Source organism: Dermacentor andersoni, chromosome 7, assembly GCF_023375885.2.
Source record: "Dermacentor andersoni chromosome 7, qqDerAnde1_hic_scaffold, whole genome shotgun sequence".
In the NCBI taxonomy this organism is placed as follows: domain Eukaryota; kingdom Metazoa; phylum Arthropoda; class Arachnida; order Ixodida; family Ixodidae; genus Dermacentor; species Dermacentor andersoni.
This window is the reverse complement of record NC_092820.1, coordinates 2,753,006-2,780,350: the sequence shown is the minus strand read 5'-3', so window position 1 is coordinate 2,780,350 and position 27,345 is coordinate 2,753,006. Positions and strand designations below refer to the sequence as shown.

The 27,345-nt window shown below is 45.4% G+C and overlaps 1 protein-coding gene across 3 annotated transcripts in view; it reads left to right on the top strand.

Moving 5' to 3' along the window:
• Nucleotides 1–27,345, top strand: part of Enoph (enolase-phosphatase E1) — a 260,291-nt gene that overhangs the window by 96,687 nt on the left and 136,259 nt on the right. For 2 of the 3 annotated variants that reach the window (XM_055073259.2, XM_050182504.3), the window contains exon 2: nucleotides 7,196–7,297. The exons of the other annotated variant lie outside the window; for it this stretch is intronic. In XM_055073259.2, the coding sequence (XP_054929234.1) occupies nucleotides 7,196–7,297 (102 nt within the window). The remainder of the gene's footprint in view (nucleotides 1–7,195; nucleotides 7,298–27,345) is intronic. 3 annotated transcript variants of the gene reach the window in all.

Here is a 27,345-nt window from a genome sequence, read left to right as displayed (position 1 = left end):
TAATGGTCTGTAATCACAGAAAAAGTTTGGCCAAACAAGTAAAGTCTAAATTTGGTGACAGCCCACTCTAAAGCCAGGCGCTCGCATTCAGTGAATGAAAAATTCCATTTGGACAATGAAAGAAGGCGACTGGCATAGGCGACATGTTCCTTGCCATGCTGTTTTTGGCCAAGGACAGCCACAATTTTCATCGGTGCGAAGTTCTGTGGGCAATGAGGGGTCGAAATGGGCCAGTATTGGTGGTGTAGTCAGTAGACAGATGAGGGCAGAAAACGAAGCTGCTTATTCGGGTCCCCACATGCAAGGAACGTCCTTCTTCAAGAGTTCAGTGAGAGGGCGGGCGATGTCCGCAAAATTCTGGACAAAGTGACGAAAGTAGGAACATAATCCTACGAAACTCTGGACGTCTTTTACTTAGCATGGCATGGGAAATTGTTGCACTGCTCGTACCTTGTCAGGGTCTGGTTGAACGCTGGCAGCACTGACAAGGTGAAGCTTAGAATGACAGAAAGCTGAGCTAATTGGTAAGGATTCATTATGCAAAAAAGAGCTGAGGCGTGCAGACAGGACTCGAGAGTAGGAAGTGGACACCACGAACGCCGACTATCAACTGAAGGGAGCACTGAGGCGAAAAAAGAAAGAAGACACAAAACTCATCTGCGCAAGCTCAGGAATGGTATCACCTTGTGTCAGTCAGGTTGAACAACAGAAAGCTGAGTTAGTTGGTAAGGATTCATTATGCAAAAAAGAAGTGAGGCGTGCAGACAGGACACAAGAGTAGAGAAGTGGACAACACGAACGCCGACTATCAACTGAAGGGAGCACTGAGGCGAAAAAAGAAAGAAGACACAAAACTCATCTGCGCATGCTCAGGAATGGTAACACCACGTGTCAGTCGGGTACACGTGCCGGTCTACGTGAGATATAACTGTTAAGGCACTTAATCTCTTCCTTATGTAAAGTAATCGAAGGCTGACTCACGCACGCACTTCCACCATTATAGATATGCCATGCCTCTACCATAAGACGCATATCTTCATTCTTATGCCTGTACAATATTGCGCATTTATCTAACTCTGGCGTGCAGTTACAATCTCGGCAATGTAGTGGTAGAAGGCGATCCACCGGTTAACGGCCTTTTATGTTTCATTAGCCTCTACTTGACACATCGTCCTGTTTGCCCTACGTAGAACTGGCGACAGCTAAAAACCACGCCCATATGACAGTCAGTAAAACTGTTGTTCTTATTGTGCTTCACAGGACAAATATCTGTTCGTTTTTTGTCTTTTACCCGCTCCTTTTTTCTCTGTACGGCAGCGCATATCTTACCTAGCTTATTGGGAGCAGTGAAAGCAGCATTAAGCTCATATCTACTTGCAACTTATTTAAGCCTGTGTGACAATGAATGAATATACGGAATAGCCACTACTCTTTTTTTGCTATTACTGCTTTCTGTAATCACGTCCGTCCCTCTCGAAACCGACTTCTTAAGGTGCTCAGCCACAGTGGCCACTGCTACACTACGATAACCTGCTTCTAATAGGTGCCGGACCTGCACATTAAATCTGGTGCTCATTTTGTGCATACAGGATCTGGTGAGGAAAGACTTAAGGCATGACATGGCAATTACGTTTTTTACTAAACTGGAATGCTTGGATTGAAAGCTTAACAACGGCTTCGAAGATCTTGGGGAGTACTGCCAACAAACATGATTTTGTTCGAAGATGAAGGAAATGTCAAGAAACTGAATTATGCGTCGCTGAGGAAATTCCTTGGTAAACTTTAATCTTCCCCCATAAAGTTTAAATTGCTCACTTACTGAGGTAGCAGCGGAATCGAATTCTTCCCTATTGCAGAAAATCAGGTAATCATCAACGTAACAAAATATCTTGATAACGCTATCACCTAAGGCTTTCTCTAAGCAGTTGTCAACCTTACTCAGGTAAATATTGCTAAGACTAGGAGCTACCTTTGAGCCAATACAAATGCCTGATTTCTGCAGAAAAATGCCATCTCTCCACCCAATCAGCGTTGACTTCAAGTACATTGAAAGAATTTCTAGAAAAGCTCCCATGGAAGCACCGCATCTGTCAATAAAAGCCGACTCTTGCACTTGTTCTTTAATGCACTCATTTACGGAATTTAGCAACCCGTCATGCGGCAAGGAATAATACAGGTCTTCGCTATCCATACTGAAAGCTGTACAATCATTTGTATTTGAGAGAGGAAAATCCTGGTGATTGTACAGCTTTTAGTATGGATATCGGAGACCTGTATTATTCTTTGCTGCATGATGGGTTGCTCAATTCCGTAAATGAGTGCGTTAAAGAACAAGCGCAAGAGTCGGCTTTTATTGACAGATGCGGTGTTTCCACAGGAGCTTTTCTAGAAATTCTTTCAATGTACTTGAGGTCGGCGCTGATTGGGTGGAGAGTGTCCTGTCTGCACGCCTCACCTCTCTTTTGCTTACTGACAAGGTGACCGAGCATAGCTATTTGGCATCGCCTGAAACGGCACTTGGCAGAGTTCAGCTGAATATTGGCCCAGTGAAAGATGGCAAGAACGGCCAATAAATGGGCGAGGTGGCTGCCGAACCTAGGCGAGTAGACAATGACATCGTCTAAGTAGCATAGACAGATAGACCACTTATCCCCGCAGCACAGAGTCCATCATAGGTTCGAAACTTACTGTGGCATTACACAGTCCGAACGGCATAACCTTGAATTGGTACACGCCATCTGGCATAATAAATGCAGTGTTCTTGCGGTCCATAGGGACCACTGAAATCTACAAATAGCCAGACTGAATGATGATTGACGAAAAATATTGGGCTCCATGAAGGCAGTCAAGGGCGTCATCGATACGAGGCAAAGGGTAGAGTCTTTATGGATTACCTTGTTCGAACTCCGATAATCAATGCAGCAACGCCAGCTGCCGTCCTTCTTTTTCACGAGAATGACGGGGGAGGCCCACGAGCTAAACGAGAGTTTAATGATGTCTTTTGTAATTATTTTGTGAACCTTGTTCTGGATAACTTGACGTTCATGATGGGATATGCGATATGGGTGCTGGCGTATAGGGTTGGCGTCACTAGTGTTGATTCGATGAGTCACAACAAACGTTTGGCCTAGAGGGCAACTGTCAAAATCAAAGATGTCATGATAGGATGCCAGAACGCGGTAGAGATCTTGAGCTTGTGCCTGGGTCAGATCGGGAGCGATCATCTTGTTAATGTCGCCGAGATACAAAGGAGTGAAGTTCGCGGAGCAAGAAGGCAGCGAAACATCTGCATCCAAAGTGGCAATCTTGCAGGGATCAAGCACGGAAATGGTGGCCATCGACATGCCTTGTGGAATAACCTTAGTATACAGGCTGACGTTGAGAAGGGGAACGACCACTGTATTGTCAGCAATGGAAACAATGGTGTGAGCTAGGGCTAACAGGCTAACAGGACATCGATAATTGGAGACAAGATGAAGTCGCCATCGGGAATATCATTTGAAGACGTCAAGGTAACATATGTAACAGCTTGAGGTGGCAAGCGAATGTGATGGCGAGAGCATAAGCGTTGGTGGTATGTCGGCTGGAATATCGGGAAAATGGGGAAGCTAAAGCTGAAGAGCACCGGTTGCACAGTCAATTAGGGCAGAATGACTGCACAAAAAAATCTAAGCCGAGGATTACGTCATGGGGGCACTTCTCAATGACTGCAAATTGGACTGAAGTGGGACGACCAGCAATGCACACATGGGTGGTGCACACCCCAAGAATGGCAGGAGTCTCTCCATCAGCGACGCGGAGGATGCGGGAGGCAGCTGGTGTGAGCACTTTATGAAGTCGACTACGAAGATCTGCGCTCATCATGGAGATGTACGCCCCAGTGTCGAGGAGCACAGAAAACAGTGACGCCATCAACGTCTAACAAGCTTCGTTTTGCCGGCAGCGTCAGAAGATTTGTGGTGGGAGTCGTCAATGCAGTTTCACCTCCAGTTTTCCTGATAGGCACTTGCAGGGCTAAAGGGGGTGACGAGTCTGCGGTGAGCGAGATGACAGGCGACTGTTTGGAGGCGAGCATGACTTGTGACCACGCAGCGATGGGGAGTGACTATTTATCCTTGCGGGAGCGTTGGGGAAATGCGACTGGGTTGAAGGTGGGAAGCGGTTGCTGTCCAAACGGTGGTAAGGGGCTGATGGCGTTTGAGGTGGCAAAGACCAGTGGGTGGCACAGTAACGGGCGGTGTGGCTGATACGGTGACAAGTAAAGCATATCGATCGATTGTCAGGGGTTCTCCACACAGCAGGGTTGGGAGATCACGTAGTGAATCGCTGCTCTTGATAGTATGAGAGCGGATGCCATGAAGTTTGTATTGGGCTGGCCATGGTGCACATAGAGTGAATGTCGATGTTGGCGAGCTCCTGCCAGACAATGGCTTAGACGAATGCCGTAATCTAGCCCGAGTCACTAGCATAAATTGAGGCAGAAGTCATGGCCTCAAGTTCGCGGCGTGCTATCCATGTCACCTGATCTGATGGAACTGACTGATGTGCTGTAGTGTAGTCTACGCAAAAGAATGTTGCCGCCACTTGGGAAGATGGGCAAATGCATGGCCAAAGCACCGACTTTTAGCCTCCTCAAAGCGCCGGCACTTCTTTGTAATAGCGTCGACTGTACAGAAATGTTTGCACACTAAAAGATTGAAGCCGTCGTTGGTGATCCCTTTCAAGATATGCCCAACCTTCTCATTCTCCAGCGTCTTGGCTTCGGCCTTTTGACGTAGCAATAACACGTATTCAATGTACGAGATGCAAGATTCTGCAGACGTCTGTGCATGTGATTCGAGCATCTTTTTCACGGCGATCTTCTGGCCGACGGGCTTCCCAAACAAGTCTCATATTTTTTCTTTGCAGGTGTCCCAGCTCCAGATCTCAGCTTCGTGGTTACTGAGCCATAGTTTTGCAGTGCCTCTGAGGTAGAAAATAATATTTGCCAACATCAGGGTAGGGCTCAGTTGCTAGCACTTGTGCATTCGTACTCTGCCAGCCACTCTTCCTGAACCGCAGAACGTGCCAGGGTCCCGAGGTTGCACCAGTACAACTGTGAAGTGGCAGGTAATGATGTGGGCACTGCATCTTCCACCATTGGAGACAGATATCCAACATGATGGCCGCTGCGAAGTTTTGTTGCGAGGTGGAACGTACCTAGCACTTCCACCAAAGTATGACAGAGGGGAAATGTAGGCAAAGGATATATTTACAAAATGTTTACAAAGAAAGCTAGGGCAAGAGAAGATGTCTTATCTGGCCCACGTGCAAGCGACCTCATCGTCGTTTTCATCACTCTGCCAGACCTCGCGTTCATCCATGTATCAATCGTTCCGTAACAGTATATTCTAAATATGTTTCTCTGTTGTGTCTGCCTCCTCATTACAATATGTTCCAGTTTGTACTCTACAGGTGATAAAACCATCTAGAAAAACAAAGAAAACACTATGTTCAGAGTTAATATAATTGAACTCGGCTTTTATAATGGTTTCATTGTCTTTGTTTTTAGTACGTTTAGCCCATGGTAATGTCAATGTAGAATGTAAATAATAAATGATTGCTTAAACCGAATGAATGTTATTTCCAAAAATAGGTCAGGATGATTTGTGAATGTGATATCAAGGGTGTTGGAAACAAATGCATGATTCTCGTTGCCTGCTTCACAAGATGTGTCATTGAAAAAAGTGCGCACACATCCAAGAAATCTGAAGCAAGCGAGAATGCAGAGTGAAGTGGCTCTTCATTCTCTGATGTCAGGAAAATTAAAATCGCCAAGCAAAAAGTCTGTTATGATGTAACAGCTCATCATAAAAGTCATTTACAAATTTTGATGAATTTAGAGGGTGGTAAAAAGGACTCTAGACTAATTTTTGATGACCGATTTCAACAGTGGTCCACACACTTGTTATGCTGTTGTTAGTATGAATGCTCTGCAATTGCAAATATTTGCATATGGCTGGCATTACACTGCATCCTGTCTCGATACATGATCACATTAATGAATATCAAAACACAAACTTTGTCGCCTGAAAGATGTCCTGATTGTGTATTTCGGGGTGCAATCACATTTCTGTTGGAACAATGATGTCTGCATTACAACTATCAAAGGCTGGCACTTTTAAGAATATTTATTTAGAAGACTATCAATGTTACAGAAAATGAATTAGAAAAGACATGTGCTGGTCCTCGCACATTCCCATGTTCAGCCATGTGCATAGGCAACGGCTGGCAGGTGCTCTGTGTGCCTTGTTTGCATTGGCACTATTAGACATGGGACTTGCTTTCTCTTTTATGTTTTCATTTCGCTGAATTGTAGAAATAATATTTTTTGTTGTCTTTTAGTTTCTTATAGTGCAGCCAGAAAGGTTTTGTTCCTGGCACACATAACATAGCTGGTTAATTTTTAAGCATTAAATGCTATTAGCTCCCATTGTCGGTGACCTTCAAGTGACCTTGAGCGAAAAGCCAGAGCCATTATCGGGGCACCGAAACAAGATCATCTGGGCAACTTGCGAGAATAAAGGGAGATCCTTCTCGCCCTTTGTACAGAACCGCATTACATACGCTACTTACTTCCAAAGCAGTTAGAAAAAATATTGCTTCCGAGTTCTCCCTAATGTTTGTTCCAAATATCACTCAAGCTGTAACTTCTAGTACACTGAAGTTTTATTTGTCATCCCCTATAGCGATGTTCAAAAGGCAGATACAGGGCAAAGTACACTTCAGTTCTGGGAAATGGAATTTGCTTCGGATCTACTGCGCTCACTGAGCTGCAGTGTGGTGTGACACCGGAAGCGTCTGATGTGCTGCTTTTCCCAAGGAGGCTTAAAAACATTTCTTCTCCCAGACAAAACATTGTACTTCAACTTGGAGCTAAAAACTTAATAATTATTGGGCAGCATCTGTTAGGTGAAAACGAGCTTAGCTGATGACTACATTTAATTGCTCAGTCAGGAAGTGGGTGACAGCGTCTAATTAGCATCTTGGACTGTTTTGGGGAAAAACACAGTGAAACATCCAACCAATCACCATATTTTGTTCCTGAAAAATGTACCAGCCCACCCAGCTCTTGATTTTTCTGCTATAAACTTAATGAACCACATGTTTGGATGGCGATTTGTGACTAACTACTAAAATATCTCATTAAAAACAGGATGTGCTGTTCCCATTTGCACGGGAAAACATCCGGGCCTACCTGGATTCTCACTGGGACGAACCCGAGCTGAAGGCCATTGTTGCAGAACTCCACATACAGGTTTGCCCCAGCATTGCTACATATAAGTGCAGTAACCGAAAAGTATTATGAGGTCATGGCATGGAACGCCGTTAAAGGCAATAAAGTGTGGCAAGATAATTGCATATCTAGCGGAAGGAGGCACGAACGCAGTAGCTGACCACCAACTGAATTGTATGGGTCCATGAACATATATATAAACATAGAAAGTGAGAGGGTTATCGAACACACTGCTCTGTATCACTTTGATGGTGTCGTACCTTAAAAGGAAGCTTAAACTCGGGAGCTCTATGCAAGTATGCGGTAATGCTGAAATAATTTTTCTTGACAGTCACTGCACTGAATTTGGTGAGGTTTGTTGCACTTAATAGAAAAAGTTATATTTAGTGACTACTAGCAACAGATTTTTTATTTTTGCTGTTGATTGTTTATTAAACACTATTGAGAATTGTGAAAGTAAAAAAAGAAAGTTACAAGGTACAAATTTACAGCTCATTGACGTGGTAATAAAGAATGCTATCACAATGTATAAACTATAGCAATGTTGATAAATCTGGAGTGGTCAAAATTTATGTATTATGCATGCCTCAGAAATGTGCCACTAACCTGTGAGTAGGCCTTTTGCACCTAAACATTGTCACAATTTCTTGTAAGCTGTAAAACCTGCCTTGGTGGCTTAGCGGCTGGAATGTTGCGCTGATAAGTTTGAGGTTGCTGGATCAAATCCCAGCCACAGCGGCGGTATTGCAATGGGGGCAAATTGCAAAAATGCCTACAAACCGTGCATTTTGTGCACGTTAAAGATGCCAGGGTATCAAAATTAATACAGAGTACTCCACTACGGTGTGCCTCAATCAGATTGAAGCTTCGGCATGTGAAACCCCAGAATTCAGTTTAATGTGAGGTATAACTTGAAATACCAAATTTGTGCACTTCAAGTGCTCTAAGGGATGCTGTTTACAGAACTGTAATATCTGTTATCTATTTATTGTACCGTACAGGTCCATTAAATGGCGTAGGGGGTGTACAATATAACAGGTTACAAAGAGGAAATAACAGTTTGTGTTACATTATCAGACCCGCCATGCTTGCTTAGTGGCTATGGTGTTGTGAAGCTAAGCACGAGGTCGCGGGATCAAATCCCAGCCTTGTGGCTGCATTTCATTTACTTATATTTAAGTGCACGTTAAAGAACCCCAGGTTGTCCATATTATTCTGCAATCCCTCACTGTGGTGTGTTTTGCTATCAAATCTTGGTTTTGGCATGCAAAACCCAATAACTTTATTTTAAATTTAACATTATCAAACAAAGCAGACATATATTCAGGAAAGGAACGATTCCTGTGCTTACATGTAAAAGTAAAAAATGCAAGAAGTCAGCACAACAAATGAACATAGAAAATAACTTGCGCATATCATATACATTATTAACAAAAAAGCTTTGCAGTTCTGCACGATATGCATCACGATTAGATAAAAAGACAATGTTAACAGGAGGACTATCCCAGATTTTTTGGGGGCTAAGGCAATGCTGACAAGTTAAATGTGTTACCGAAGATAAGCAAGAAACTATTGGTATTGCCAAGGTGACTTGACATGTGCATGGGAGCTTTGAGGGGTCATAAATTGGGCTGATTTTCATGGACATATTTATGCAGGAGGTAAAGAAGGTTTATTGTGCTTCCAATTTCTAACAGCGGTAGGGAAATTTGCTGTTTTATCTGTGTTACACTAAAAGCCCTATCATAATTCTGGGCTATAAAACATGCTGCTCTAATTTGGATGGATTCCAGGATAGGAATTAAGTAATTTTGATGTGGAGACCAAATAGAAGACGCTAATGCTGATTGTGGGAGAACAAATGTTTGGTTTGCCAATTTGCGAAATGTAACCAGGGCATTTCGCAAGTTTCATCGCAAATAGCCTAAAGATTTTGGTGTTGAGATATGAATTTGTAGACTTAGTGCTTTTATTTATTCTAAACTTTCCAATTTTCAGGAATTTTCGTGAGAATTTCCATGCCATAAATAAATATTTTTCTTTCTAGAGTCACTATAATTTAACTTAAGCGCCCTCACATACAAGTTTCATTTAAGTTGGTCTGGGGTGGTTTAATAAAAGCATTTCTTTGTTTTACATGTGGTATTTGAATAGGCGACATTAGTGTTGGGCCCAAGCTAAAGCTTCCTTATAGTATGACCTCCCCTTTGGAATAGCAGTGGTCCAACCAGGGATGTTGCTAAAGCCAATGTTTCAACAAGTCTTCATCAGCACAGAGTTGACCAATACTCATCTCTTGTTAAAATATTTCCAGGGACATTCTTTGTTCAACTACTGTTAATCATGTCAAGCCTTCATTATCCGGTGAAATTATGTCCAGTTAAGCAGCCTTAGAAAATGCATCTTTCTTTGTTTTCTTTCTTTATTTCTGAAAATATTTATTTGTCTTTAGTAGCATCTTAAGCACTCACAGACATCTGAAAATGTGCTGTAAAAAAATTACGCCTATAGGTTGTCTCATTCGAAAGTTGCCGGCAATCATCACCAGTAATCAGTCAATTTTTTGTTTTGTCTAAAACTGAATTCCCTGCTTTTAACACTGCTGACTTCTTTAATTGATAAAATTTTACTGTGAAAACTATATGACTAACCTTCCGTAGTTTATTTTGGCGTCCGGTAACAGAAATGGACATAGCGATTTCTAACAAACCTGTATGGGTGCAGTGCGGCATTGCAGATGTCCAAATGCAGAATGGGTTGATTGCTTGCCACGAAAAATAGCGTGATGTCAAGGTTATCCACAGTATATAAGCAGGAGAGGTATCGGCGCTAAAAACAGCTGCATTATCGATGGGGCGGACATGTATAGTTCGTACACCTGAAGAACAACATGCCTGCGAGGAGCGCCGGAAGGAACAGCAATGAGAATATAAACGGTGCCAGCATGAAACGACTACCGACGAAGAATGTTCCTGTGATGCTGAAAAAAAAAAAAACAACAATCGAGAGTCCTCCGAACGAGCAACGACGCCAGACTTGCAACACAGAAAATGACAACCACTCTGTGAAGATGGAATGGCAGTGAAAGCACTTTGCTTTTCGTTTGAGAGCTTTGACTGTCAGCTTTTGCTGTCGTTCCATCTTCACAGAGTGGAATAGTTGTAATTTTTTCTAACTGAAGCATTGCATGCGCTTTTATGTAGTCATTTGTGTAGTGAGGATGTACCATATAATGCGGAATATAGGTCACGGGGGAATATAGGTCGACCCCCTTACATTGAAGCAAAGAAGTCAACATAAAAATTATGAGGCACAATACTTCGTTTTATTTAGTGGTGCCGCCAGACTCGTCACCTGCTCATTCCTTTGAGCTGTCTGAACTCTCGTCCGAAGATGACTGCTTTTCACTGGCTGCGTCCCAAATGTCATCCTCGGTGCCGTATAAGGAGTTGCTAATGCAACACTTCTTGAATGTCCGCACCACCATATTGTCGGGCAGCGAGCGCCAAGCCTGCGACACCCATGTGGTCACAGTGGCGGTCACAGTGGCGAGAGGCGGCCTGCGCAGCCGGCCGGTTGGGGTCGTCGGGGTGTCGCCGGCCATGCACTGATTATATGGTTCACGGACACGGTCCTTAAAGGGCTTGTTAAGCACAACGTCCAGTGGCTGTAGTGTTGACGTCATGCCTCCTGGAATGACGGTGAGTTCCGTCCTCCCGTTGCGGAGTGCCGGCTTCACACCTGCGGTCAAGTGCTCGCGAAAGGCATCCAAGACGAGCATGCTCGGACACCGCAAGAGTGCGCCGGGTCGCCGATTCCAGACGCTCTTAATCCAATTGAGCATGAGGGCCTCGTCCATATAGCCCTTTTCATTCACGCGAACGACATCCCGCGGGAAAGCCTCTTTCGGCATCGTCTTCCTCTTCAATATTATGTATGGGGGCAGCTTTTTGCCGTCTGCGGTACACGCGAGCATCACCTTGAAGTGCGAATGCTCGTTCCCCGTAGAAAGAAGCTTTGACTTCCTTTGCGCCGCGTTTGCACACTGTGGTGGGCGACGGCATGTCGAACCACACCGGCATTTCATCAGCGTTGCCGATCTGTCCCAACATGTAGCCATGCTGCTGCTGGAGACGGATAACATAGCACTGGAATTCGACCAGCATGTCCTCGTATGCCTCTGGCAGCTTGTGGCAGATTGACGTGCGCCGTCGAAGTGCGAATCCCTTGCGTTGCATGAAGTGACAAACCCAATAAATGGAGCCCTTGAATTGTTCCTTGGGCAGTCCGGATTCTCGGGCGATTTCAATAGCTTTGATGCGGATGAGTTCTGCTGTCACTGGCAAAGATCTGGCACGATGCTCGCGGACGAAATCCGCCACCCTGTCTTCGAGGTCCGGGTGCACCACGCCATAGAATAAAGAACTGCATAGAATAAAGAACCAACTTTAGGGAAAGGAAGGGAAACTGTACCATCCACAGTGGTTCGAAAATAAGAAGCGGCTGCGCATTGAACTTAGCAGGGGGCCCGACAGATGGCGCTACTTAAACAGGAAGCGGAAATGCTTTTTTTTTTTTAGTGCAATATTGAATATGGCCGCTTTATATCAGTTGCGTACGCTGGGTACGCGCCGTGCTCGCCTTGCTGATTTGCAGCATGCCTCAGCTGCCGTGTTTTAATCGCCAGGAGACTAAAGAGCCTCTACTGACGCCCATACAAACAAGCCACAAGTGAGTGAACAGGACGTGCAACTTTATTGGCAGAATAAAAGCAGCGCACCTTCTCGTACAAGAGCAAAAATAAAATTTGCATGTCGAGATGCCCTGAAACCATTAACGCAAGGTCGTAAACTGCTCACTTTCGTCGTCACACATGGTGATTTGGTAACGGCCGACAATCAGTAGCGCAAGCAAATTGGGCAGTGCACCACCTGTTTGCATCGACAGTCACCGCAACTTCCATTGCGAAGCAATCGGGTGATGCAAGGCATCAGCTGCCGCAACCAACACAGCGACATGGACTAGTCGGCATTTTAGCGTTACCGCCTTTCCAACCTGCACATTTCTTTTCGTTCTTTTGGGGGCTTCTAATGTGTAACCCATACTTGGTGCCCCACATTCTCAATACGGGCATCACCATTTTGCAGCCACATTTGCAGGCCTTTCCTCCCATGTGGCTATCAACTTCGTACACTTCGGACCATGTAATCATGTGTGCTGGTCTCCGTTCACGCCACATCACGGCCGATGAAGGCCTACAAGCATAATTTGCCCGCGGCTGCAGCAGGAAAGGTCGAATAGGGATAGCACCAGTTACGGTGCATGTGAATTGGGAATCATTGTCGCTGTGTGGACTGCAGGAGCAGACGGTTACCTCGAGAGACTGTTGCCCATGCAGCTGACCAGGTCGCCACATCAAAGAAACATAACATGGCGACCATTATCAAATTAGACTCTGCATTCAATCACCGCATAAGGTTCAGACAATACACTGTACACTGGCTAAGATCCACATGACAACAGTGGGCATTCACGCACTACAGGTCACTTACAGCACATTCAGCTATCCGACTTCAGGCACAGTGCTTGCCTACGTCGCGCCTGGCGGTCTACTAACGAGTGACAACCAGCAACGCAAGCAGTTCGTACAGTGCCCCACCTGTTTGCACTGACAGTCACCGTAACTTGCACTGCAAATCAATCGGGTGACGCAGGCACCTGCTGCCATAGCCAACACAGCAACATGAACTACCTGGCATTCTAGCGTTACCTCCTTTCCTACTTGCACGTTTCTTTTTGTTCTTTCGGTGGCCGCTAATGTGTTGCTCACACTTGGTGCCCCTCCTACTCTCAATATGGACATGGTCTGTTTTGTGGGAATCGCCATTTTGCAGCCACTTTTGCAGGCCTTTGCACCCATGAGGATATCATACACTTCAATCCATGTAATCATGTATGATAGTCTCCGTTCACGCCAAATCGCAGCCAAAGAAGGCCACAAGTGCACTTTACCCACGGCTGCAGCAGGAAAGGACAAACAAGGAGCACCAATCGCAGTACATGTAAACAGGGAGTCTGTGTCGCTGTGTGGACTGCAGGAGCAGGTGCTTACCTCGAGAGACCGTTGCCCAATGCAACTGACCAGGCGGCCACATCTGAGAAATGTAACACGGCAACCATGACCAAGTGGAAAAACATTGATGGGACCAAATGGGAAAGCATGTGGATATCAACTTCATACACTTAGAACCATGTAATTATGTATGATAGTCTCCGTTCACGCCAAATCATGGCCGAGGAAGGCCACAAGCAAAATTTGCACACGGCAGCAGCAGGAAAGGACGGAACTGGGAGCACCAACCACTGTGCTTGTAAATTCGCAGTCTGTGTCACTGTGCGGACTGTAGGAGCAAGTGCTTGCCTCGAGAGACTGTTTTCCAATGCAACTGACCAGGCTCCCACATATTAGAAACGTAACACGGTGACAAGTACCAAGTTGGACAGCAGCGAAACCAGATTCTTCAATCAATCACTTCAATGTAGCTTGCACAAAAACACAGGCTGTCGAGCAAGAATAGCCATCCTGAATGAGACTAAGAATTCAATATGGCAATGAGAAAGCTTGCATTCAAGAAAGAAGCCACTCTACCTTGCAAGCACTGAAAGCCAAATACATTAACAAAAGTTAAATGCTACATAGCACACAGTGTAAAGGTTAATGCAAGACACACGCCAATGCCGCATCAGCTATTTCAGGAGAGGAATCGCACATGGCAACACACACTAGAAAGTACTGGTACAGATATGTTATGCTTCTAGGCAGTGACTGGTATTAAATATGAGCAAAGAATCGGTTGACCTTTAATGTTTGGATGAGGAATAGGAAAGATCTCTAACAAAAATGTGGAATGAAAAAGCTTGCATTCATTGAAACAAAATTATACTTGGCACGAATTGGCAAGGCCAGGAAGCTCACTAAGGAAAGGCAATCTGACGGAACACTCTTAGCCAGCGTCGTCTGTGCTTGTTCAGAGGTTGCAGGTACATCTGAAGACACAAAATTTTTGTTGTTGAGGTACCTGGATGACTCGGCCAATATCCGTGCTGGTGGAATGACGCCGTAGGCTCTTTTCACTCTTGAAACAGTCATCCGTAGACTTGATATCTCATCCAAATAATTCTGGAATGGCTTCTTTGTTCGTGGTCTTGCGAATTCAGCTCCAGCCCCTCCCTTTTGGTGTAGATAGGGGCTCCCGTGATGACCAAGATGTACTTGGCACAGACTCTGTTGGGGCATAACAATGGCACATGAGATACAGCATAGATTATCCAAACTCATGTAGTGTTTTCTTTTATGTTCGAACCAATTATGCTGAACTGTAAACATGAACAAATGTTCATATTATTACGGTATCATCGAGCGATGCTCAAGAGACTAGCCGCCGCGAGAACGACGAAGAAGTTGGTCGGTGCCCTTCGCACAAGCGAGTGTCAGCCTGGCTGCCTAGCTCCAGTGTAAATAGCGTGTAAATAGCATCTTTCGTCTGTGTCTTTCCACACGTAACATCTCTGGTGGAGGTCAGCGATCCCCGTCCTCACCACGGAACTCCTAAGTGGTCGGCACACCGAGCTTGTCACCATGCCTCCCGGTGACGAGCCCGCCTCTGCAACGGCTGCGGCTTGTCCGACTGCTCCAGTCGTCACGGTTGCCCCACATCGTGACCCAGGTGTGTTCTCTGGCCTGGAGGGACAGGATGTCGACGACTGGATCAAGCTCTATGAACACGCCAGTGCTAATAACAGGTGGGACCCAACGATTATGCTCGCCAATGTCATCTTTTATCTCGGCGGCACTCCACGCGTGTGGCACCAAACGCATGATGACGAAATAACCAGTTGGGACAGTTTTAAAGAAAAGCTACGGGAACTGTTCGGCGACCCCATTGGGCGCATGGCTGCCGCGAGAAAGGCTCTTGCGTCTCGTGTGCAGTCATCTACAGAGTCATCTACGTTACCTACATCCTCGACGTCTTGGCTCTATGCCGTAAAGCTGACGACAATATGTCCGAAGCAGATAAAGTGGCACATGTGCTAAAAGGCATCGCCGACGGCGCTTTCAATTTGCTTGTTTTCGGCAACGTCTCGACTATCAACGCCATTATAAAAGAATGCTGTCGCCTTGAACAGGCTAAGAGCCGCCGTATCTCACACCACATTGCGCGGCTACCCAACACTGCTGCTACGTCGACATGTGAGGGTTGACCGCATCAGACTACCACCTGTGACGATGTCACCCGTATTGTTCGCCGCGAACTCGAGGCCGCCTGTTCGCCAGCCTTTTCGACGACGCCTCCCGATCCACCAGCAACCACCATTGCGATGATTCGGGCCGTCGTCAGACAAGAATTTCAAAACATGGGTCTCAACACCGTGTGTTCCATGTCTCGACCCAGCGTTCCCCAGTTATCTAGCGGCCCTCGTCGTCCCCGGCAGTCCTTTTCTGCCACATCTCGCCGCAACCCGTCAGAATGGCGTACCTCTGATGACAGGCCGATCTGCTTCCACTGCTGTCGCATCGGCCACGTCGCCCGTCACTGCTGCAACCGATGGCCACCACCTCCTCGGACTTACGCCGGCACTTATTCCCGCACCTTTGGACCTTCTGTTGCCTATGCCACCCGCCATGAACTCACTACCGCTGATGCCCCTGCTCCGAACCTTCGTTACAGCCGCTCGCCCTCACCTCGACGCCACCAGTCTCGTTCGCCCCAACTCCGCCGCTTCTCTTCGCCGCCTATCGCCTCCCGGACCCAGCCGGAAAACTAGGCACTGCAGCTTCTGGAGGTGAAGCTGCGTTGTCGACCCTGCCCTCAAATCCTCTGCTTACGTTACCTACTAACCGAAACCTTCTTGACATTGACGTCGATGGCTATCCTGTCACGGCACTCATCGATACAGGAGCATATCTTTCTATTATGAGTGCTGCCTTCCGACGACGACTGAACAAGTTCCTGCGTCGTGCGTGTTGCGGATGGCGGTACTGTGCCTATCATCGGCATGTGTACGGCACCTGTGGGCATTGCCGGCCGCCACACTCCTGTCCTTTTCACCCTAATTGCTCATTGCCCCCATGACCTCATTCTCGACCTCAATTTTCTCTCCGCCCATTCTGCTCTTATTGACTGCTCTTCCAGTACCCTTCGCCTTGAATTGCCGATGCTCGCAGAACCTTCTGATGCACCCCACTGCCGCTTACGCTCCACCAGCTTTCTTCGCCTGCCGCCAAAGTCCATAGCCTACATTGAACTGTTGTCTTTCCCACCAGTTCCTGATGGCGAGTACCTTGTCACTCTTCTGCCCGACATCCCAATACAGTATGACGTCACCGTGCCTCACAATATACTTACTATTACTGCGAATCACACTCGCATGCCTGTCTGTAACTTTGGATTGGCTAAGCAAATTCTACAGCAAATTGTCTCGGCGACCAATACGTGGCAGCGTTATTGACCGATGGTTCTCGCGAGCTTAGCATGCCCCTCGCGCCAGCCTTGGCGTCGATCCCAACATAAAGATAATGGTTGCGATGGACCTGTCCTCTACGCAGGCTGAAGACCTTTGCGAAGTATTATCGTCCTACCGTGATATTTTCGACTTCGACGATCGCCCTTTAGGCCAGACGCTCGCGGTCAAGCATCGGATTCTTACTGGCGATGCTGCACCTATTCACCGATGACTGTATCGAGTTTCTGCGTCCGAACGCCAAGTAATTCAAGATGAAGTCAACAAAATGCTCGATAAAAACATCATTGAGCCTTCATCGAGTCCCTGGGCGTCACCTGTGGTGTTGGTTAAGAAGGACGGCACGTGCCGCTTCTGTGTAGACTACCGTCATCTGAACAGCATTACAAAGAAGGATGTCCACCCGCTCCCACGTATAGACGATGCCCTTGACTGCCTGCACGGTTCCAGCTATTTCTCGTCTATTGATCTTCGTTCGGGATATTGGCAGATTGCTGTTGACGATAAGGACCGAGAAAAAACCGCGTTCATCACACCGGATTGCCTATACCAATTTAAAGTAATGCCGTTTGGATTATGCAACGCCCCTGCCACCTTTGAGCGTATGATGGACTCCTTGCTCCAAGGTTTCAAATGGTCCACATGCCTCTGCTACCTCGACGACGTCATCGTCTTCTCGCCAACGTTCGACACTCACCTTGATCGTCTCACAACTATACTTGATATATTTCGAAAGGCGAAGCTGCAACTTAACTCGTCCAAATGTCGTTTTGGCCACCGACAAATTACTCTTCTGGGCCATCTTGTTGACGCTTCAAGAGTACAGCCTGATCCCGGCAAAACTCGCGCTGTCCGAGAGTTTCCGGTTCCGAAGACAGCCGCAGACGTTCGAAGTTTTGTAGGGTTGTGCTCGTACTTTCGTCATTTTGTTCGACATTTTGCGACAATTGCTAGGCCCCTAACTAATCTTTTGAAGAAAGGCGTACAATTCTCGTGGGGTACTGCAGAAGCCGCCGCCTTCTCTCGTCTCGTCACTCTTCTAACCTCAACACCCATTCTCGCCCACTTCGACCCTGAGGCCCCTACAGAATTACGTACAGATGCCAGCGGTCATGGCGTAGGTGCCATCTGAGCCCAGCGTCAGCGTGACAAGGATCGCATTATTGCTTATGCGAGCCGCCTCCTAGCACCATCGGAGCGCAACTATTCCATTACGGAACGAGAGTGCCTTGCTGTTGTTTGGGCGGTTGCAAAGTTCCGTCCTTACCTTTATGGTCGGCCTTTTTCCGTAGTCACTGACCGTCATGCTCTCTGCTGGCTATCATCGCTAAAAGATCCTACAGGCCGGCTTGGTCGATGGGCTTTGAGGCTACAGGAATTTTCATATACCGTGATGTACAAGTCTGGCTGCCTGCACGAAGACGCTGACAGTTTGTCGCGTTACCCTGTTGACGACTCTGACTCCTCCAATATAGCCATGCTTCTTGCGTATTCTCTGTATCCCAACTGCTTCATTTCGCCGACGAGCAACGCCGGGACGCCTACATCAGAGCACTCATCGACCGTTTTGAACACTCTCGGGCCGATGCTGCTCTACGCCTCTTCGTCCTCCGCGACGGTACTCTGTACTGTCGTAACCTTCATCCGGACGGCTCTGAGTTCCTGCTTGTAATACCTAAACACCTCCGCTCCACCGTTCTAGAAGAGCTTCACGACACACCAACGGCAGGACACCTCAGCGTATCTCGAACCTATGACCGTGTACGTTGCCATTTTTTCTGGCCGGGCCTTGCTCGTTTCGTGCGACGTTACGTCGCCGCTTGTGAACTTTGCCAACGACGCAAGAAGCCTTCCCAGCTCCCCGCTGGTTACCTGCAGCCGCTCGACATCCCTGCCGAGCCCTTCCATCATGTCGGCTTGGACCTCCTCAGCCCATTTCCGGAATCCACATCAGGAAACAAGTGAGTTGCAGTCGCGGCGGACTACGCGACCTGCTACAGCGTAACCCGTGCTCTTCCGACCAGTTGCGCAACTGATGTTGCGGACTTCCTCCTACATCTGCTACATCTGCTACAAACAAATGACATGTATCTCAAGACTAGCAAGCCAATACAGCATATATCAAGCATATTTATTTCTGAACCAGGTGTTGTTTACCTTGCAGTAGCAGCCAAAATCCACACAATGACCTTGTTGTAGTAGACAGCAGCTTCTGTTTTGTGCATGGAGTGTGTTGCTTTATACTGGTGCTGTTCTCATTACTGCATGTCTGGAACAGAAATTTTGTATTTTGACTGCATCAGAAATTGAATAAGCACAATTTTGCAATATAAAATGCGAAAAGGTGGGACATATACATTGTAATGGTTTCTGACTACAGAACACATGTGAATGTACACTGTTTGTTCTAGGGTGCTTAAGCAGCATGGTAAATAAATATGCTTACTCTCCGTAAAATTGATGTCTTCGTAACTACAATGCATGTCAACAGCTTAAGTATTATTAATATCACAAATGAGAACATCTGTGCGTTCATTTATACACTAGAAGAGATCACACTGCTGGTTTCACAAGCAAATAGATGAAAGACATGAAGCTATTAGAAATGATGCATTCTTTTTGTGCATGAACGTGATGCACCGCTTCACTACTGCAAAAATAAATGTCCTGAGGTAACCCAAACTGAACAGCAAGAACATTTGGAACCAACAGGTACGAAATATGGGTGAATTATCATGCATGCAACTGTTTAATACATTAAGTTCAGTACTTTACCTTTAGTTTATCAAAGGGTTATTCGGTTGTGTGAACGAAAGAAGTTGCCGGTGGACTCGAAAAAAAAGATATAGATAAGGCTTCTCAGTCATCCATGGCTATGGCTACAACGAGATGTAAAATGTGATGCGCGTTCCAATGTCGCTTTCTCTTTTGGGAATGTGTGTATAATGATGGCCTCGTAACTGAAAGTTTATTTTGGAAACAGCTATGGAGGGTCCTGACTGCCCATACGTAATGCAGCATCTAGTTCGTTAACTTGCCTCCACCTGTAAGTTAACGAGACGAATATATTACATAGCGATTGAAGCAGCGATGTTAAACGACTCACCGGTATTGCTGTCCCCAGTCGCAGCAGGGCCCGGCTCCCATTTCAATACAGACGTGTTGCACATGGCTCACGACTGAAACCTAGCTTTTGGGCTTACACCCCAAGTTAAATAACGCGAGATATCGAAGCGCAATAAACTGGTTTTAGCACAACATAACCAACCGGTTTACGAAATTAGGAATAACAATTTGGAACTCTTTGTTATGTAATCAAAAAGCTTCGTTTATTGTTAAAGAAAGTTTGTAGGTTAAAATTGCGCTTACTACGGCGCCTCTAGCGGGAGATAATGCGCTCAGTGGGGAACCTTTTTAATTGGTGTACTATGCCCGTTTGTTTAGCAGCGCCGCGTGGTCGATTTTTTCGCCCTCTGTGGCCATTTGTTGAACTTGAGAGTGTTCGGGGCCTGAGAACCGCGCGGCACCCGCGAGTCAGGCCGCGTCCGCCGCGTCGGTCACCAAGGAGGCGATAACGATGCAGATGCTGAAAGGTCTGCGCTCCTACATGTTGCCAGATGACTATTCATGTTGCGCCAAGGGCCGGTATATAAGTCGAGGGGTGAACTTTTAGTAATATTTTTTGGAAAAAACGTCGACCTATATTCCGCACTATACGGTAGTCATTCACTGGAAGCATGCAGGAGACTGTGATAGATGAGCACGACTCAGATTGTTGACACAATTGTTTCATTATTGGTACATATATACAGCAGATGTTATGAAAGAGGTTCCACAGTTAGAAACTGCAGCGGGACCTCTTGTTCTTAGTTACATATTAATATATAACTGAAAAGGTGTCAGTTGTGGTTAGGAACAAACAAAAAGCTGATAACATGTTTTCTGCAGTGGTACAGCAATAAAAGCTATGGCAACTCATCATAATAAATGTACATAATAAGCACTGAAGAAGAGATGCAGTTTATGAGGTAGTAATATAGGCTCAGTGAGCACTGGTACGATGAATATGTAGGTGAAGATTTCACGTGAGCCAGTAAATGACTCCACATTTTCACACTAGCAAAACCAACAGGTAGTTTGCGATGGTTGCTGCATGACTTGGGGAGTAAGAGGCTATTTTGTAGAAAGAACCTAGTAGTGTTAGGCTTAAGACTATTTCTGCCAGTGACATAGTGTAATTGTAGGTATTTAAGTAGGTGATAAATAACGATACTGTGGTTGTACCAGATTTTATTTTTTGTGAGTGCATCGTATCGGTACGTGTGTGGGTCTGTATGCGCAGTAGCTATCAATCGTAGCTGTCAAAACCATGCTGCTGTGTTTATCAAATGCACTCTCCCTTGTCCTGCTTATGGCAGCATATTAACCGTATTCAATAAATAAGATTGTTTGCTTTTCATTGGTGTCCCACTGTTTCACATCGACAACATCGATGCCGATACAGTGAGATTTAACTTGGTGAAGATGTTGGTAACATGAGCGTTATAAGGAACCAATGTGCTGATATGGAGAGCATTATTTTGGTTGTGCTGCAGTTGAGCTATATTCAAGATTCATTTATTTCTCCAAGAGAAAATGGCCGGGGACCAAAAGCTGCCTTGGAGCAGCTTGACAGGGTCTGGGGCCCATTTACAAAATGGCAGCAGTGAAGGGAAAAAAAAGTACAATTGACATACATCATGATTCAAGGAACCATACACAATGCAGAATTACAATTAAACTTAATGTAATACAAAGTAAAATTCAAATATACAATGCACTGAGAAGTAGCAAAAAGGCATAAAACAGCGGTATAGCAGAAACAGAAGGATTAAAACATAATTGCAATTCAACACTACGATATAATATATGAAGTTCAAACAATACATAGCAGTATTTCTTTTTATACAATGGCAAAAAAAAAAAAACTGTTAGCCTAATTTGGGTTTGAACCAACCACATGCTCAAAAAATCGCTGAACAATTGTATTTCTGTTTAGGTTCATATTTTCTGTGTACCATTTGTTTGTGTTAAGGTCGGCCAAATCTCGGCTGGATAAAAATTTTTGAAACATCTTTCTTTTTTATCTGTTTATAAAGAGACTGCGTAATTCATGGTTTTCTCATTTTTTTAGATTGGCGCTTTGTGGACCACGGGAAACATGCATCATATATTTCACGAAATTTATTTATAAATATATTGTATGCTTCATCTGCACTGCTATTAGTATAAATCTTGGACCAGTCAGCACTGTTTATCATTTCTCTGAATTTATTAAGATTTGTGTCATTAATCTAGCTGATCTAGTTGCTCGTGTTTATGCCTCATTGAGTGAATGTTTAAATTCAATGCTGAGAACAAGCCTTTCTTTTTCATACTAGATCCCAGTTCACAGGGGCAAACACGTTCAAAATTCCGATTGACGGTCATCAAGAAATGATAAGAAGAATAAAGAACCATACGGAAAATGGTTGGAAAGCGCAACATGTGTAACTGCAAGGCTGAGTTCTTGCTGACATATGCAGATATCTCTGGTACAGTAATAACCACGTGGGACTGTCAATTTGTACGATATAAACTTGGGCAATCAAACTGGATGCTTCATCACAACTGAAACTGTTTAGTGCCACAACCTTAAGCACAAGGACACAACAACGTAATATGACGCTATTCGTTTTGGGTATAATATACTTACAAGGGATGTATGAGGGTATGACAAAACTTCTACAGAATAAACATGTCGCACTGCAAGTGCGCTTGGTTTCAAAAGCATAGACATGCGACATGTTTTCAAACGTTACCATTTCTGAGCAAGTGACACCTTTTGCTTTAGACACTATCTGATGACGCAGGGAGCCTCGCAATGTCCTCTCTGCATGCAATTGTCGGTAACATGAGCATTATAAGGAAGCAATGTGCTGATATGGACAGCATTATTTTGGTTGTGCTGCAGTGGAGCTATATGACACTGATATGTAATATCCCAAGAACTGATACAATAATGTAAATGAATAAAAGGAACATGAGACATCCACCCAATCGTAGCAATTGCTACAAAGGAAACCCATACGGGTTCCTCGAAAGAAAAGCCTCGAAGTTGAAGAAAAATTAATCCTGGTCCAGAACTCGAACCTGGGACCAAGGCCTTTCCGGGGCAGCCGCTCTATCATCTGAGCTAACCAGGCGACTAGCAGATGGCAGGGTGAAGTCGAATTTATCGACAACTCGAAGCAAAGGCAAGAGTTTGCGTAATAGTTCTGCGGAAACCTGCAAGGTGGAGGGAAGTAATTAATAAAGGGAACATGAGACATACATCCAATCGTAGCAATTGCTACAAAGGAAACACATATGGGTTCCTCGAAAGAAAAGCGTTGAAGTTGAAGGTTGCTCTTTCGAGGAACCTGTATGGGTTTCCTTTGTAGCATTTGCTACAATTGGGCGGATGTCTCACGTTCCCTTTATTAATTACTTCCCTCCACCTTGCAGGTTTCTGGAGAACTATTACGTCAAACTCTTGCCTTTGCTTCGAGTTGTCGATAAATTCGACTTTGCCCTGCCATCTCCTAGCCACCTGGTTAGCTCGGATGGTAGAGTGGCTGCCCCAGAAAGGCGGCGGTCCCGGGTTCGAGTCCCGGACCAGGACGAATTTTTCTTCAACTTGGAGGCTTTTCTTTCGAGGAACCCATATGGGTCTCCTTTGTAGCAATTGCTACGATTGGGTGGATGTCTCATGTTCCCTTTATTAATTAGTTCCCTCCACCTTGCAGGTTTCCGCAGAACTATTACGTCAATAATGTAAATGGCTATAAATAAAGGCATAATGTCAGAAGAGTGTGCTTTTGAACGTAGTGTCTGGCTTTTAAAAGAACCCTGATACCACCCTAAGGGGTTTCCTTCTTTAAGAAACTGACTGCAAATTAAATTTTAGAAAGAAGCCTGATTGAATACCTAAAAATGAACCGACACCGTTTATACGCCGACACTGGTGGGAGGCGCACGACACGTGCGGTCGTAGCTTGTTGGTCAAGCCAATGTTCCTGTGATTCATTTCTTCCCAAAGTGTTAAATCATCTCTACAATAATAGCTATGTGCTTTTGTGGTTTTCTGTCCAACTGCTTTTGCCATTAAAGAGTCGAGGGTGTTTTTTAGTCAAACCAAGTTAAGTTCTTCAATGTGAAATGGCACTTTTACATGTCATATGCAGTTCAGCATGTTGCCATAGCCTCGCATAAGCTTTTGGTTTCTGAAGCATGTGTCTCGAAGACCTGACCGAGCTAGAAGAAAGGATTTTAGCTTGCGTGCATGCTTAGAATTTCATGCGCATACAGCAGCAATCATGTGCGTCACCATGCATTGAGTGTTGTGAGCGAGTGCCACTTGTTAGTATAGACTTATTCTACTTTGTAACACGCATAGAATACAGTGCACAAGCCTACACACTGCAATTTCAAGCAATAAGTCCGCAGTACTTAATAGAGCCGTCCTGTGTACATTAATCTCATCCACAGTACCACTGCCCGTCACTTGCTGGTTTTTGTGCCACTTACTGGTAACTCAAGCAGGCTAGGTGACCATTTGTCACCGTCCGGTTTCAAAGAGGATGCCAATAAATAATCATCATCATTGTGAGACTTACATTGCCAATTTAAATTATAATTCTTCTTTAAATCGCAAACAGCATGCTGGATTCTATCACTACAAATCATGGTTGTTTCATTGGCATGCGCATCTTACACTTCTTATATCTTACTTGTGCTGCACAAAAGATAAAAATTTTGACTTCTTTATTGTTTAGCCCACTTTGAAGGCCTTTAAGACTACCCTTAGAAGACAGGCATAAAATAGCAATAGACCAAAATATATTAAGGAATTCTGAAAGGCAGCGACATGGTCTGAACTTGCTTCTCTAGTGCATTCTCTAGCTGATGTTCAAGTAATGTCCGTGGGATGTCCTTGAAGAACAAATAGGAGACATGCATAAAGCTGACAACACTGTGCTGTAACCATGCAATGCTGGTTTCTGGCTGTCATTGTGAGGGCAAGCAAGAACAAGATCTTGCAAGGAGTGGCCCATCGCACCACACGTGATTGTATGCTTTGTGCTGTTTTATGAGCAGAAATATTCACTGAAATTCGGCATGCGAATCTACTGCTTTGTGCTGCTGTGTGAGAAGTGTGTCTATGTGGACAGTTCCGGCTGTAGGGTACATAAGTTTGCATTATTCAATACAGCAGTTGTTGCATCAATTTTACATGTGAACTGTGGTGATGCTTGGCATTGATCACCGTTTGTTTGTATTTAATGCTGTAATTGTAACAGTGCAACAGCTTTGAGAGCAAAACAAGCTTTAATGATATGCTGGAGACGTTAGCCTGGTTGTTTGCCTTACATGCTACTCCACGTGCTGGGCAATGATTATGATATATACAGTTTGACATATAGTTCTGCGGAAACCCGCAAGGTGGAGAGAATTAATAAATAAATAAATAAATAAATTATATATACAGTGATAAACACTTTACAGTCACACACACACACGCATAGGTACACCATAGAGATATTTACAAAGTTTTGTTAAGGCTCGTGGGTCGTAAGAACGTCGGCAGTGCCTTCATGGTGCATGACGCACTGGTGGTGCTTTGCCATGGGCCAACAATGTGCTGTGGTGCCAAGCTCGAGTCACGTTGAAGGTGCAGTGACGCCTTCAGAGACTGACGCGTAGCGGTAGCAGTTGCACAGAACATGTTGCAGGTCTTCAGGGACAATACATTCAGAGCACATTGGTGAGTCCGTGAGTTAAATCTTACACCTGAAGTAGTTTGTGTATGTTACAAATATGGACGGCTAGGCCACGCTGCAGTGAAGGGACAGGCGTCGACCAGCAAAAGACGTCTGTTTATTCCAGATATGTTAACTTATCGAAAAACGGGGTGGGGGAGAGAGAAGGAACAAAGTAACGAAGCATGCGCAGTGTTCCACTGCGCAACCGCAACTGCTGCCTTGCAGATTCCCACATTTCTCTTCCCTTAGAATCTGTAACGCTCCATGGGCTTTCTTTCATGGGTGGAGCGATGCAGCTGGGTTTGAACATCTATTACGCCTGCTGGCGCTTCCTGAAGGGGTGCGTTTTCCGTCACTGGACTGCATACCGGTCTCCTCCATGACTGCAGCGGATGTTACGTCAGGTATTCGTTTGCAAAGCTGGTCTGTGTCATGGTGAACAACACCGTTGCCCATTTCTGCAGACACCACTGCAGAACCTGCTGTTGACTTGACCTTGCCTGGTCCACTTGTCTCTGGTTCTGTAATTTTGCACATACACAGCATCACCTGGCGAGAACGTCCACTGCGCACCAGCCATCAAATTTTTTGGGGGGCTGACAGGTTCCTGGAGGGAAAACACATATCAAGTCTTTACCGTAGTTTGTAACCCAGAAGCATTTCAGAGGATCAAAATCCAGACTCTTGCGGCGCGTTGTGATAATGGCATAGAAGTCTCGCTGATGATGCACGCAGGGCCATTGCACCTGCCTTCTTAAGCCGTCCTTTACAGTGTGTACAGCATGGTCTGCCGGTCTGTTACTCTAAAGGTGATAGGGCGGGGTAAGAATATGAACGATGCCATTTTTCTGCATAAACTGAACAAATTCCCGGCCGATGAATTGCTGCGAGATTATCGCGAGACAACAGTGCGAGGTAACCCAAAACAGCTGAACAGAGCAAGAGTACGCAGGGCTTCGACTGTACTCCGGGATGTTGCCTGGTACAAGGGAATGGCTTGTATCCATTTACTCTGCAAGTTGACGACTATCAACAACATTTTGCTTTGAATTGGTCCAGTGAAGTCGATGTGTAGCCTAGACCACCTGTCATGCATTTCAGGCCAGCTTACTGGTTCTTGCGTGGCAGCGCTTGGACGCAGTTTATACAACTCGAGACGATGCAACGAATATCTTAATCTAACCTAGGCCACCAAAACTTCGACAGAAAATAAGCGCACTGGAAGACACACATAGCAGCCGAGAAAGACACAGGACAGGCGCTAACTCACATCTATTTTATTTGCAGCCACGCCGGCAAATATATGCGTAAAGGATGATGTGCGCAGTGCATAACAACAATGGTAAAAACGTACCGACAGGGCAACTCAGATAATTAAAACTACAACAGAAACTCGATTTCTTCCTGAAGAGTTTCACAGACTTATCGCTCACACATTTATCTCCCCTTTTCCTGATATAAAAGGCTTCCAATAATTCACGCACAGTCTTATCGCAACCTTTGCCCAGGATTCTTATATCACTCAATCGCGGTTCACACACTGTGCAGTTGGCGCATTGATCAGCCAAATTTGTCCTACCTCTCCTAATAGCCCTCAAATGATCCCCTGCCCCGTCATTAATGCAGCGCCCAGTCCGACCTATGTAAGCCATCCCACAGGTCAATGGGATCTCGTACACGACCCCCGTACAGCAGTTAACAAACTGCTTGCCATGCTTTTTCCTG